The sequence below is a fragment of the Alligator mississippiensis genome, chromosome 5 (genome assembly GCF_030867095.1).
Source record: "Alligator mississippiensis isolate rAllMis1 chromosome 5, rAllMis1, whole genome shotgun sequence".
NCBI lineage: Eukaryota > Metazoa > Chordata > Crocodylia > Alligatoridae > Alligator > Alligator mississippiensis.
The window spans coordinates 159,850,562-159,863,172 of NC_081828.1; the positions used below are offsets into that span (position 1 = coordinate 159,850,562).

Below are 12,611 nucleotides of genomic sequence, written 5' to 3' on the forward strand. Positions count from 1 at the left end.
GGAGATCATTACAGAGAAGAAGTTTTTCCTTTTATCTAACCAGAATTTACTCTCTATTAGTTTATGTCCATTCATTGGACCTCGTCTTCCCTTGAGGTGCCCTCTTGAATAGTTGCTCTCCTAGTTCTTGATGCTTCCCTGATGTACTTGTAGGCAGCTATCATTACCTCTCAGCCTTCTCTTCTTCAGGCTTAACAGGCCCAGTTCCTAGACTCTCTCCTCATAGGGCCTAATCTCCATGCCCTTAACCAGACAGGTGGCCCTTCTTTGTACCCTCCCAAGCTTATCCACATCCTTCTTGAAGTGCGGTGCCCAGAATTGGGCACAGTACTCCAGCTGAGGCTTCACCAATGCCGAATAGAGAGGGAAGAGTATCTCCCTGGATCTATTGGCCACACAGTGGCTGATGCATGCCAGAGTTTTATATGCACGAGTAAGATACCTGGGTATTATTATTAGAAGTGAAGAATTTAAAAAACAACCTTAAGAGGGTTGGGTTTGAGGGTTTTTGTTTGTTTTGGTTTTTTGTTTTATTTGCTCATTATTTGCTTATTTATTTCTGAAACTTAGTTATTTAAAGATGTCAGACCGAGAAAGTTACCAGCTAACTGCTATGTCTAGTAAAACAATGAGAAAAACTATGGCAAGAGAAATATACCTGATTTACAAATGAACTTTTTCACATAGCAAGGTGAATGTGTATATAAACCATAAAAAACAGGTCAAATCCCTGTAAATAGGTCAAAATTCAAACGTGCCAATCTCATCCTACCATCTTTTCAAGCTCCTGACAAAGAAAAGAAAGGCCTTGTACGAAGCCCAAGGGCCAATAATCAAAATCTCAAGCCTGGCCGACCAGTTTGCTTGATATGTTGGATCCCCATCGTTTAAAATTTGATCTTTCTCCATTGTGTGCTATATGCCTGAGCTGGCTTCATGCAGATTTCATTGCCACAACAAAGATCCTACCTCAGGGCATAAGTCATTCTGTCTGGGCGGAGTGCCCTCAGTATGATAAGTTTCTGAAGAGAGTTCTTGCTTTTCCACTCCTGAAGAAGCTTCTCCTTTTCTGGGCATTCTGAATCCACCCATTTCTTCCACCGCTTGGCAGACCCTTCAATATCATGATCTAGTCCTTGGAACTCCTCCATTAGAGCAATGGCCTGGGATGAACACACACACACACACACACACACACACACACACACACACACACACACGATTTTTAAGATAAAAGAGAAATACATTGCCACTATTAGAATAATACCAATACATTTTGTCACATTATTAACCATACTTGACCTATTTTAAAGTATAATTTGCACCTATTGTCCTTTTTGAAGAACTTTATTTGTTAAACAGAACTCCATTCAAATTCTCCACCCGATCTGTTTAGAGTTAAACATCAAATTATGATGCATGCAAAATGTAACACTAGGTTTTAGAGTGAGGGATAAGTGTAAATATCAAAATTATATTCACAAAAGAATGCACAGATGACCAGGGTTTCCACATGAAGGGATGATCCTGCCATGAGCAGGGGGCTGGGCAACATGACCTTTTGAGATCCCTCTGAGCCCTACTTTCCTATGTTCCTATGAAACAAATGCATTATTTTATCATCTCAGGAACAATACATTTAAAATGCAAGGACAAAAAGTATTCAAAAGTATTGCTAGTTCTATTCAAATTTATTATGGAATATATGACTCTCTGTGACATTACCTAGCTGTAGTATTATGTCTCCAGAAATAACATGAAATAAGCTTTCAAATTGAGAAGCAATTCTCCAAACCTACCCTAATGGCACTCCATGACTGAGTAGTTAAAAAGTCAACAGGACTCTTGTAAGTGTGTTCTACTGTGAATCGAAGCAGGAAATCCAATTCAAGGAGCTCTATCTCTTTACTTCTCAGCAGAATCTTGACAGCATACAAAATTGAAAAAGGTCATCAGGTTTACTTCACAGTCACTTCTCTTAAAGTATTCACCACTCCATAGAAATTATTGAATAGGCAGCACAAAGTACTTAGAATTCCTGTGACAATCTTCTGAAGCGCCAATAAAATAATTTACCATTTCCCAATGATTTTAAAATAAAGAGGAAAAATATAAATCAATTAATAGAGTGAGATCAATTTTAGGCTGTTAAACAGACACTCAAAAAACCAGAGAGCAGCTTCTGAACTAATTCTGCAGAAGGTAGAATTGCTGTTGTGTTGCATGATAGTGATAGCAGAATCCTTGGAATATTTAACAATAGCTAGATAACAACAGCAGCTACAGTTTATGATAATTTAGCTATAGTAAAAAAACAATTAAAACCATAGTCCTTAAAGATCAGAGTTAATCTTGCACAGCTGTGGTCCAGAATTCTTTCATACAGCACCACTGAAGTGAGAAAGGGAATCTGAATTACATACAACTCCCCCTTTTTATACCCCCTGCCTTAAACACACAGGCCGCATCCAAATGAGCAGGGGGATGCAGTTTGTGGCACAACATATCTCTTTGTGACACCACAAACTGCACATGGTGAACATTAAAATATGTGCTGTGCTGCAAATTTGCATGCAGTGGCAAATTTGTACGTGGTGGTAAAAAAAGCCGAGGAAAAAAAGTGGTGCGAAGCCTGCAAATAAAAGTGCATTGGCACAAACGGAGGCCTGGCCCTCCAGAGGAACTCACTGGCTGCCAGCCAGGCCTTTGTGCTGCTTCCAGCTCTCCCTGACTGAAAAGCTGGGAGGAGCTGGGCAAGGGCAGTTGCAGGGGTGCGTGCTATGCCCTGGCAACAAGAGTACCCCCATGGATACCATGCCGCAAGCTGGACAGAGCACCTGCATCGCTCTCTCCCTTTCCCCTCCTCCAGCACTCGGAACCCACATAACGCTCACTAGCCCAGTGTTTCCCAAATTTTTCCTTAGCTTGACTCCACATTTATGACCCCATTTCCTTAGCCCCTCACTCCCAACCCACAGCCCCCCACACCTACAACCTTATATGCTGATGTTGCGACCCACAGTTTGAGAACCACTGCACTAGCCTCCTTCCTAATAGTCTAGACAGGAGAAGAGTAAGTAGGGATTTAAAAACAGTCTTTAAATACTAAAAGGCTGGCTACAAGAAGGATGGTGATCAATTGTTCCTGATGCCCACCACGAGAAGTAATGGGCTTAAGTTCCAATGGATTGTTTTTGCACATTTCCAAATCCCTAACAGATTTTTATTCCCTCCTTTAAATACAAGATGCAATATAACCTCAAAAAGCACCTTTCATAATCTTCATTTCTACACTCAGAGGCGTAGTACAACATTTTAAATGCTTAAAGAAACAGTACCTCATGCACCATAGATGCTTAGATAACAACACTAGTAAATTGTACTGGAATTTTTATGTAAATATTTATTATAGGAGCATCAAAGGTGTGTAAAGTAGTAAATAAACATGGGATGGCCTGATGTATTGTCCTAAATCTGTCTTCTTCCAACAGAGAAATACCTACAGCAGCACTACCATCACCACCTTTTGCATTATTTTTTTCTCACCTGAAAGGCTGTCTGGGCTAGAAATATGAGTTTGTCCTTTTCAAAAAGTCCCTGGCTGGTATACAAAAAGGTGGAATATGTAATAGCTTCTGTCAGGTTGGAGATGTGACCCTGGATATCCTCTGATGCATCAGCCTGTTCTATTGCTTTGTGGAAGACTGTGCTGAAGGCCTAAAAATTTGGGTTTAAAAAAAGAAAAACTAATAAAAAACCTTTAAAAGAGCAGCATACTTGGTAACCATTTTAAGAGGAAATGACTTGTCCGAAACACCAAACATTATGAAGAAAATCACCCTTCTCAGAAAAGTGGGCCTTTAAAGAAAATTTTACTAAGATTGGGGGAAGGGAGATGGCAAATGGCAATATTTTCCAGAAGACTCCTCAAGGCTTCCCCACCCATAAGACACTCTGAAAATAGTGCATTCTCTTAGCCTGGAAAAGCTAGTGGTTTTTGAGGAGAAACTCTCCTTCCTCATTCTAACATCTCCCCTTAGTATATTTCTTGGACCGTGCTGTTTAACAAAAGCTTTAAATCTCTCTTCATTTAGCTTTATAGGGAGCATTAAACAATGGTAAGGTAAACTTTACTAGCCATATTAGAATGTAATAGAAAGAGAGATTATTGGGAAGTATTATATTTTAAAGAATGAGTGGGGAAAACATACAACCCTCCTTTTCTTCTCACAGACGTGTTGCATTGCAAATCTTAACATCCAATAAAAAGATACAAAGCATTAACATACTAGTTCACTAATTGCTGGGATTAAATTGTACTTCTTATCAGAAAATAAAGCTTTACCTTCAGTGAGAACTGATAGATGGGGTTGATTTTGCGCAGATCGTTAACAACAAAGTAAAGAAGAGATGCTCTTACAGCTGCGGGTCTGTAATGCTCTCTCATCTCATTAATTGTAGCCTCATTTTCTTTTGCTTCAGCTACCTGTAGGAAGATAGTTGCCCAGTTTACTTTTTTAATTTATCATAATTATCAGCCCATGAGACTAAATAAATGACAAATTCCCATGAGTTTAAGAAAGAATGTGACTGCAAATCTGGAAAGTTTACGTATTTCAGACAACAATATTATTTGGCACCGGAAGGATTATACTGGACACTGTTTTCATTGCTTGCTGGCTAGAAATGAAAGTAATTTAATCTCCTCTTTGATATATTACTATTTACTACAGATCATTAATATACTTCTTAATACTTATCTAAGTAAAATTAAGGCTGAAGTTGATGAGGAGCTATATATTTATTTTCTTATCAGAGATGCTGGTTGCATAACAGCGAAGTAAACTTGCACTTATTTTAATAAGGACCTTCTCTCTAGCTGCCACCAATTAATTGTTTCAAATAAACTAAGGCAATGGTGTGAAAATTACTTGTAAGCAACAGTCTGAATTTTTGGATTCAGCCACAGTCACATCCCTTGTCATTAATGTCTCTATATGACCTCCCATACAAAGAGGCTTTTACTTGCATAACAGTTAAAGAATAGATATTCTTTGGGACAATATTTATATTTGCTTTTGACAAATATTAGTCACATGGCAATACATTTATTCCCAATTCATTCTATTAGTTATCAGGCATCAATCTAGGAAGCAAAAAGCAATACATATATGATCAATAAGATGCCAAAAAGGAATTGTGGATATATGGATCTTAAGTGCTTACTGAGCAATTAGGAATAACGGATACATTAAAAACAAAGTTAGGTCTACTAAATATATTATCTAAAATAATTGAGAATCTGCATTTTACAGATAATTTAAAATAAAAATAAAAAAAAAAAACAATAAAATTGTTACTGCCTTGCATTCGATTTCTGCTGCTGTTTTCTTCATTGATTCAAGTTTTGTCACCAACTCAGTGTCACCCAAGAAACTACCCTCAGCAGCTGAAAGACGAAGCAGAAGATCATCTTCCAGATGTTTCAGTTCAATCTTGAAGTCATTCTGCTGTTTGGTTAGGGCAGACTAACAAGGAGAATGAAAAGACTGGATTCAAACAACAGCAACAAAAGGTGAATGTTTGTTTCACAGTCTAGAAATCGTTATTCTCCATTTATTTAGATCATTACATTTCAGCTCTGTTTCAGAAAAAAAGAGAATGCAACTTCCTTTCTAACAAAAAAGGCATGGTCTAATGGTATTAACCAAACATTAAGACAGCAAGATCAGACATTGGAATGTAACAGCAAGATAGTGAGCCAGACTTAGCCTTACTTTAGCCTCTTTATTGCAAAAAAAGAGGCCAGGGGCCAGCCCTAAATAGCAGGTAGGGAATTCTCATTGTGTTCGACAATTCCAGAATTTAGAAAGCTGAAGAATACTAGTAGTTCCTCTGCTATGCTCACTCCAGCTCAGAAGACCATGGCAGAGGTCTGCTCTGCTACACTGACTCTCTTTAGGGAGAACCCTTGACTGGCAACAAATAACACCAGTGATGATAAGGGAGGTAGGTAAAACTACCCTGCTGATATCCACTCTTCACACAATCCTGCACCAAACACTCAGACTCAGAGGAATCTAGCCAAGAATTTTTCAGATCCTGTTCCTAACTCTGATCCCGATACTTGCAAGTAAACTTAGTCTCTGTGGTCTCAGTTTGCCCTTCTGTAAAATAGGTAAAGTAATAGCAGGATCAGAGGGGTGGGCGCTATGAGTCTTAACCAATTCCAATTTTGTAGTGTTTGGAGATTCTTGGAATTAAGTTGTTACAGAAGTAGAAGCATCCTTATTATTGACTGTTCACCTATACATATATTTTTCATCTTTAAACACCTGGTAAAACATGGCAAATCCCCTAAAGAGCCTTTTCCAGAAATCTATAAAAATATTTCTGTTCACAAGTTACTGCAAAATGATTAATAATTCAGTAAATATAGTTCTGCATTTTAGCAGGAATACATTCTGAGCATAATTAGCCAAATGCCTTAGAGCTTAATGGTGCAGTTGTATCCTCTTGCAAACTGGCATGAAATTTAATTTCTGCTTATTGGCTCAAGCCCATTGAAGCAGAAAACACTGAGATGGTTTAAACCAGTGCAGAAAGAGAGAAAAGAAGATTATCACGGCACAATCATTACAAGCTGTATTTTGTATTAGGGTTGGAGCCTCAGAAGAAGAGAGCATCTGTGGGGGCAGCAGATTCTTACAGCCAGTGTTTCACACACTTCTCAGAATGACCCTTTATGTCCACTTCATGTATAAGTAAGTGACAGTCACTGCACAGTAGATTCCATAGGACATGGGGCTGGCTTTAAACCCTGGGAAGAACAGCAAAAGTAGTCAAAAGAAGGGCTCACTTTAAGTTTTTCTAAGTCAGGTCTTTCAGCAGTAACAACTTCAGCCAACAGCTGGTCTTCCAACCCATCCCTTGTGACAGTGAAATTAATGAGGGTGGTCTGAGCTTGCAGTTCTGGCTTGTAGTGAGGGTTAGCCAACTTAGTGTGAAGGATGATACGGAAATTCTTGTTGAACTCACATTCTTTGTCTTCAATCTTAATATACCTGAGAATAAGTATATGGCAATGGAAATGGCATAAAATAAAGCAATTTTAAAATATTTTACTTCACTCAAGTGCTACATAATTCTAATGTCACAAAAAACATGCAAACCAAACAGCCTGAAAGGAAAGTGAGGATGATAAAATTCACTTGGAACAAACGGTCTGCACTTTTTTCAGTGCGAGAGATTTACCTAGTACTGAAGTTCCTTAACTGTGGCTTACAGGAAATAGGCTGATATATAGAAGAGTCCACTGTTCACAGGAAACTTTTCCTCCTTGTGTCTACTATGAAATGTTTTCAAACAACTGTAGAGTGATATTTGTATTCTTACCAATGCTCTCTTTAGCATCTTCTACTTTCCTATTGTTTAAAAATATCTTAGCCATAAAGGCTGAAACAAGGAACTAAACAGTTCATATTTATAACAAACAGCAAAATGAAAAGGAGACATAGGACTAGGGACTGAGAAACCAAAAAGAATTTTTAACATAACTTACAAAAAGTTGTTTCAAAATTACTTTCTTGATAATTGAGAGACAGTAAAAATGATCTTTTATTATATTATATTAATCAGATCCCCTAATGAAGAGACTTCTCACTGGCTGTTCCTTTACCATCCTTTACAGCTGCCAGGGCACCTTACTAAAGTATCAAGCTCAGATATGCAGACAGGCGAGGTAAAACATTGCATACGTTTGAAAAATGATTTGGAATTTTTTGGAATACATTGCAAGAGCACTGCATCTTCTGGTATGTGTCAGTGCCCACTCTGCCCATCCACATGCATCTAGCTTGAGCTGCCAAGTTCTGCTGCAGGTGTGGTGGAAGATACTTGAGCTATGAAGTTGACCTACTGGCCCACTTTGTAGGATGTAGCAAAGCCATACACCCCTGGGTTTGCATACATATAGTCCCTGCTGCCAATCCCAAAGTTCTCTGTACCTGCATCTTCTACCCACTTGTCCTCTATTCCCCAGACACTTTGTACTCCTTTATGTGCCTCTGCTTTGCACCAGACCCTTCATTTTCTACACAGTCTGCTTGGGTTTAGATACCAAGAACCTTTGCTGCATCTGCCAAGCCATACATGTGTTCCCAACCTGCAGAAGCTGGCCAGAAGAGCCTAGGCACATTTCTGTTAGTTAGTGGATGGACTGTTCCCAGGTAAACAATTTTGCGAGAATGCACGCCCCGAGGAGATAAACTCCAAGCGTCTGGAAGCATTCAACATCCACCCAATTGGACAGATGTACTGAAGCAAACTGAAAACACCTGCACCACAACACCAAGGAATCAAATCAAAGGTCAGCAGTATGTCCCTGTTACAAGTATGCCTCTGCCCCAAGCACAAACCCCACTCTCTGCTATACCCCTGTTATATACCTATGGGGATTAAATACACAGAGGAATAGGATGCTAGCAAGGACAAATTCCAGAAGCAAAGAGTGATTAACTCAGATCAACTCATAGTCAACTAGAATAGCCTGTACAGCAGCTAGCTTTCCTCAAAGGGAAAGGGAACAGATTTGTTTCCTGGTAAGTGCTGCTTGCCATGTCTGTTATTGCTATGTGAGAAATTACAGTGTAAAGAGGGAGAGATGTCTTGGTTTGTGACCAGTGAAGTTACTGTTTTGAAGGATTCTTGCAGGTACTGGAGTGTGCTTAGCTTTAGGTGGTAGCCATAATTCAGTTTCCTTCTCCTGCCCAAGTCACGTGTATTACAAAATGGACACCAAACAGGGAAAAACAATTGAAAAAATACAACCAAAAACAAGTTTTAGGTGTTTCAAAGTACTTCCTCTGCTATGTTTAAATACATTCACAAGATATCAGCTGCAGCATGCTTAAGCGAATTTTTTTTCACTTACTTTTATTATATTGTACTAATGTAATACTGTTCATTTGTACCTTCGTTGTAAAAGTATCACCCCAACTCCTTGGCTTACAGCTTCATTGGTGTATTTAATGTGATAAAACTCTTACTACTAAGCACCCCAGGCATTGATCTCTGTCCATTGTATTTTGTCCATTTATTAGACACAGGAAGCTGTGGTGAGGGTGGGGGTAGCAATCCAGTGCTATTATTCCTCTGCACATTTTTTACCAGCATAGATTAAAAATTCTCGGGGATACAAAGTCACTTGATCCCAGATGACTTCCCGCCTATGGTGGGGGGGAGGGGGTGGAGGCTGGACCTGATGATCTCATGATGTCCCTTCCAGCCCCTATGAAATCTATGAAAGTGATAAAATCATTGCTAACAAAGACATTGTTTATTGCATTCCTTTTTCTTGTGCTCGTAGGTCTGACATAAGGCAAGAGGGAAAATACTGGCCAATCTGCTGGTAGCCAACAACCCCTGACTAGTTAAGCATATTATAACAAGCACCCTGCTTGGAAGGTGATGCTTAGAATTTTTTTTCATGAAGCACGATCTCTAGTTAGGCACTCAGGTTAGCTGAGAGGGCAAAAACTTTGTAGAATCATTTTGGCAACTTACTAAACCCATCTATTCACTAATGAGCTGTTATGTCTTCAGGCTTCTAGAAAGCTCCTTCACATACCCTGATAGGGCCCTACCGCTGACCTGAAACACCATTTTTCTAACTTGTATTTCTTAATATTTATGTCTTCAAACAGACTCCAAATCTGAAAAACAAAGCACTGCTGATAACAGAGGTCCTATTTTGATTTGACCCCTCTCCTCACTACACATCAGCAAACTTAATTTTTGTAAAGGATCGTAGAACGTTCTTACCAGGATGCATTGAACTGTTGTTGCACAGCATTTGAATTAGTTGCTTCTGAGCTGTACAGCACACAAACGAGAAATGTTGGCATACCAAATATGACAAATGTAAACTGTAGCTTTGTATTCACATAGCCAATAAGGCAAGGGGACTCTCACATGGCAAAAATGCTTATGGAGCAGCTGTTCTCCATGGCAAAAATGCTTATGGAGCAGCTGTTCTCCATGGCAAAAATCATAGTGGCCTGTCTGCTCCTTGAAGAATTATGGAGCAGCTGTTCAATGTGCTGCTCAAAAAGGGCCAATAGACAGTGCTAGCACCATAGCCACCTCCTTTGCAAGTGACAGCACCTCTGCCAAGACTAGAGCCTGTGACTGAATCAGTCTGGTTCTGGTGGTTGTCTTAGGAATTGTGCCAATGTCTGTGACCTGAGATTCTTCACCAGGTCATTACATCATGCAGCCAGTGCAGGACTTAGAAATCTCTGGAGTTGCCTGGGCAATGGACAGTTCTAAGAACTGGAGTGGACAGGTGCTGGCTGCACACTCTGAATGTAGGTACCCATACCACTATTCATTAATGGGAAATATAGGCAAAACAAGATGTCCGAGAGAGAAAAAAGGACATCACAAGCAGCCGAGACAATAATTGTTACAGCAGTTTAGTTTGTTGGCTTTGATTAAGTCTGTGGCGGGCCAGTAGGGGGCGCTCCTGCGTTGAGCCGCCCACCTCCCTGCGCCTGACCACCTTCCAGGCTCCGAGTGCCTCCCTTGGGGTGCCTCACGTCTGGCCGACCCCTTCCCTGGAGCACACCCGCTAGCCTGGGGCTCGCGCTGCCACCATCCAAGGCTCTGGACTCACTTCTGGCTCTGCACACCTTGGAGAACACAAGTCTGATAGTCCAATAGGTACTAGACCCAATACAAGCACTTGGGGCACTTCCCCAAGTCAGGGGCTTATTAGGAAGCCTCCCTTAGTCCACAGACCTAAGGGGCCTCCTTGGCATAATTTAGACCCACCCCTCAATAAGTCTCCCACACCGGTCGGAAGTAGGGCGGAAACAGGGTAAAAGGTAGAGCAATATCATAGAAATATTAGAGGAATATCAAAGGAATCTTAAAGGAATCCCATAGAGCAAACTAGTGTGCCTGAGGTAGCCGTTTTAACACGCATCTGAGTTACTGAAGCTAAATATCTCATCGGATCTCTAGTAGCTTACTCACTCGCATCATCCAGAGGTGGTTGGAGTTTCCTCTGGAGGCAGGGCACTCTTGGCGCATGCGGTGATGAGGAGAGAGCCAGGTTCAGATTCACCTGGATGACCGCATGGCTAATGGCTGCCTTCTTCCTGGCCCGGGCCCTTAAATAACCTCTCTGACCTCAGCAGCCCGGTCCAATCGAAGCTGCCAATACTGGCCACAGCCGACCAATCTACAAAGCATTCCTGGCTACCTGGGCCCGCACGCAGGGCTGGGCCTTTCCCCCCCTGCCCAGGTGACCAGAGCATTCAGGCACCAGGCTTTTGTCATGCAGACAAGGTGGGAGATCCCCTCCCTGAGGGATTCAACACCAGCCTCTCAGGCTGGCTGAGACAGATCTCTGGAGAGGGGCACCGACGGTGGCATTTCTGCCACAAAGTCAACTAGAGTTACTGGTTTTAAGTATGTAATGAACAGTCACTGACCACCTACTAACACAATCACAAACCACTGGTACTGAAGCACGCAAAGAACACTAATCACTTTCCAGTTGTAAACTGGCCCTACTGTTTGTTTAATAGCTTTTGTTTTTCTGTATAGAGACTGTTGTTTTGAATGCGTTTTCAAAGGAAAGCAAAGAATAGGGTTAAATGGTCACTTTTCAGGATGGAGGGAGGTCAGAAGTAGAGTCCTGCAGGGATCTGTACTGGACATGGTTTTCCTAAATATTTTCATCAATGACCTGGGAATGGGAGTGCAGCATGAAAACTTCCCATTTGCAGATGATACTGAATCATTCCTGGTAGTCAAATACCAAGCTGATGGAAAACAGCTGCAGAAATATCTTGCCAGACTGAGTGAGCAAAAGCAGGGGAGATGAACTTCAACATTGACATGTACAAGGTAATGCACCTGGGGAAAAATAAACTCAATTACATGTTTGCAGTGGTGAGTTCTGACCCATTACAATTCAGGAAAGAGACCTTGGAGTCGCTGTAGATAGCTCTCTAAAAACAACAGTTCAATGCACAATGGCAACCAAAAAAAGCTAATAAAATCATTTATGAGGGAACTGAAAACAGAAAATTGAAAATGGAAAAGATCATCAGGCCCCTGTACAAATACATGGTGCATCCACACCTTAAATACTATCAATTTTGGTCTCTACATCTCAAAAAAGATGTAGTAGAATTAGAAAATGTACAGAAAAGGACAACCAAGATGATCAAGGGAATGGAGCAGCTCCCAGATACCAGGAGAGACCATAAAGACTAGGACTCTTCAGTTTGGAAAGGATAAGGCTGAGGAGGGGATAAAACAAAAGTCTATACACAATCATGAAGGGTGTGGACAACATGAATAGGGAACTGTTATTTAGCAAGTCCCAGGATACTAGAAATAGTAGGCAGCCACTGAAAACTAAGAAGAAAAGGTACTTTTTTATGCAGTACATAGTTAACTTGTCATGTCCACAGGAGGTTGTAGAGGCAGATGGTATGGCCAAGCTCAAAAATGAACTAGACAAATTCATGGATGATAGATCTACTAATAACTATTAAACAGAAGAGTCAGGAATATATCTGGCATCTCTAAACCAA

The 12,611-nt window shown here is 40.6% G+C and overlaps 1 protein-coding gene across 1 annotated transcript in view; it reads right to left on the reverse strand.

Annotated features, from left to right (window-relative positions):
• DNAH11 (dynein axonemal heavy chain 11) overlaps nucleotides 1-12,611 on the reverse strand; it is a 281,712-nt gene that overhangs the window by 28,634 nt on the left and 240,467 nt on the right. Inside the window, 6 exon segments of the mRNA XM_059728936.1 lie at nucleotides 970-1,163; nucleotides 1,800-1,922; nucleotides 3,547-3,717; nucleotides 4,346-4,486; nucleotides 5,364-5,528; nucleotides 6,860-7,064. Coding sequence (XP_059584919.1) covers nucleotides 970-1,163; nucleotides 1,800-1,922; nucleotides 3,547-3,717; nucleotides 4,346-4,486; nucleotides 5,364-5,528; nucleotides 6,860-7,064 — 999 coding nt within the window.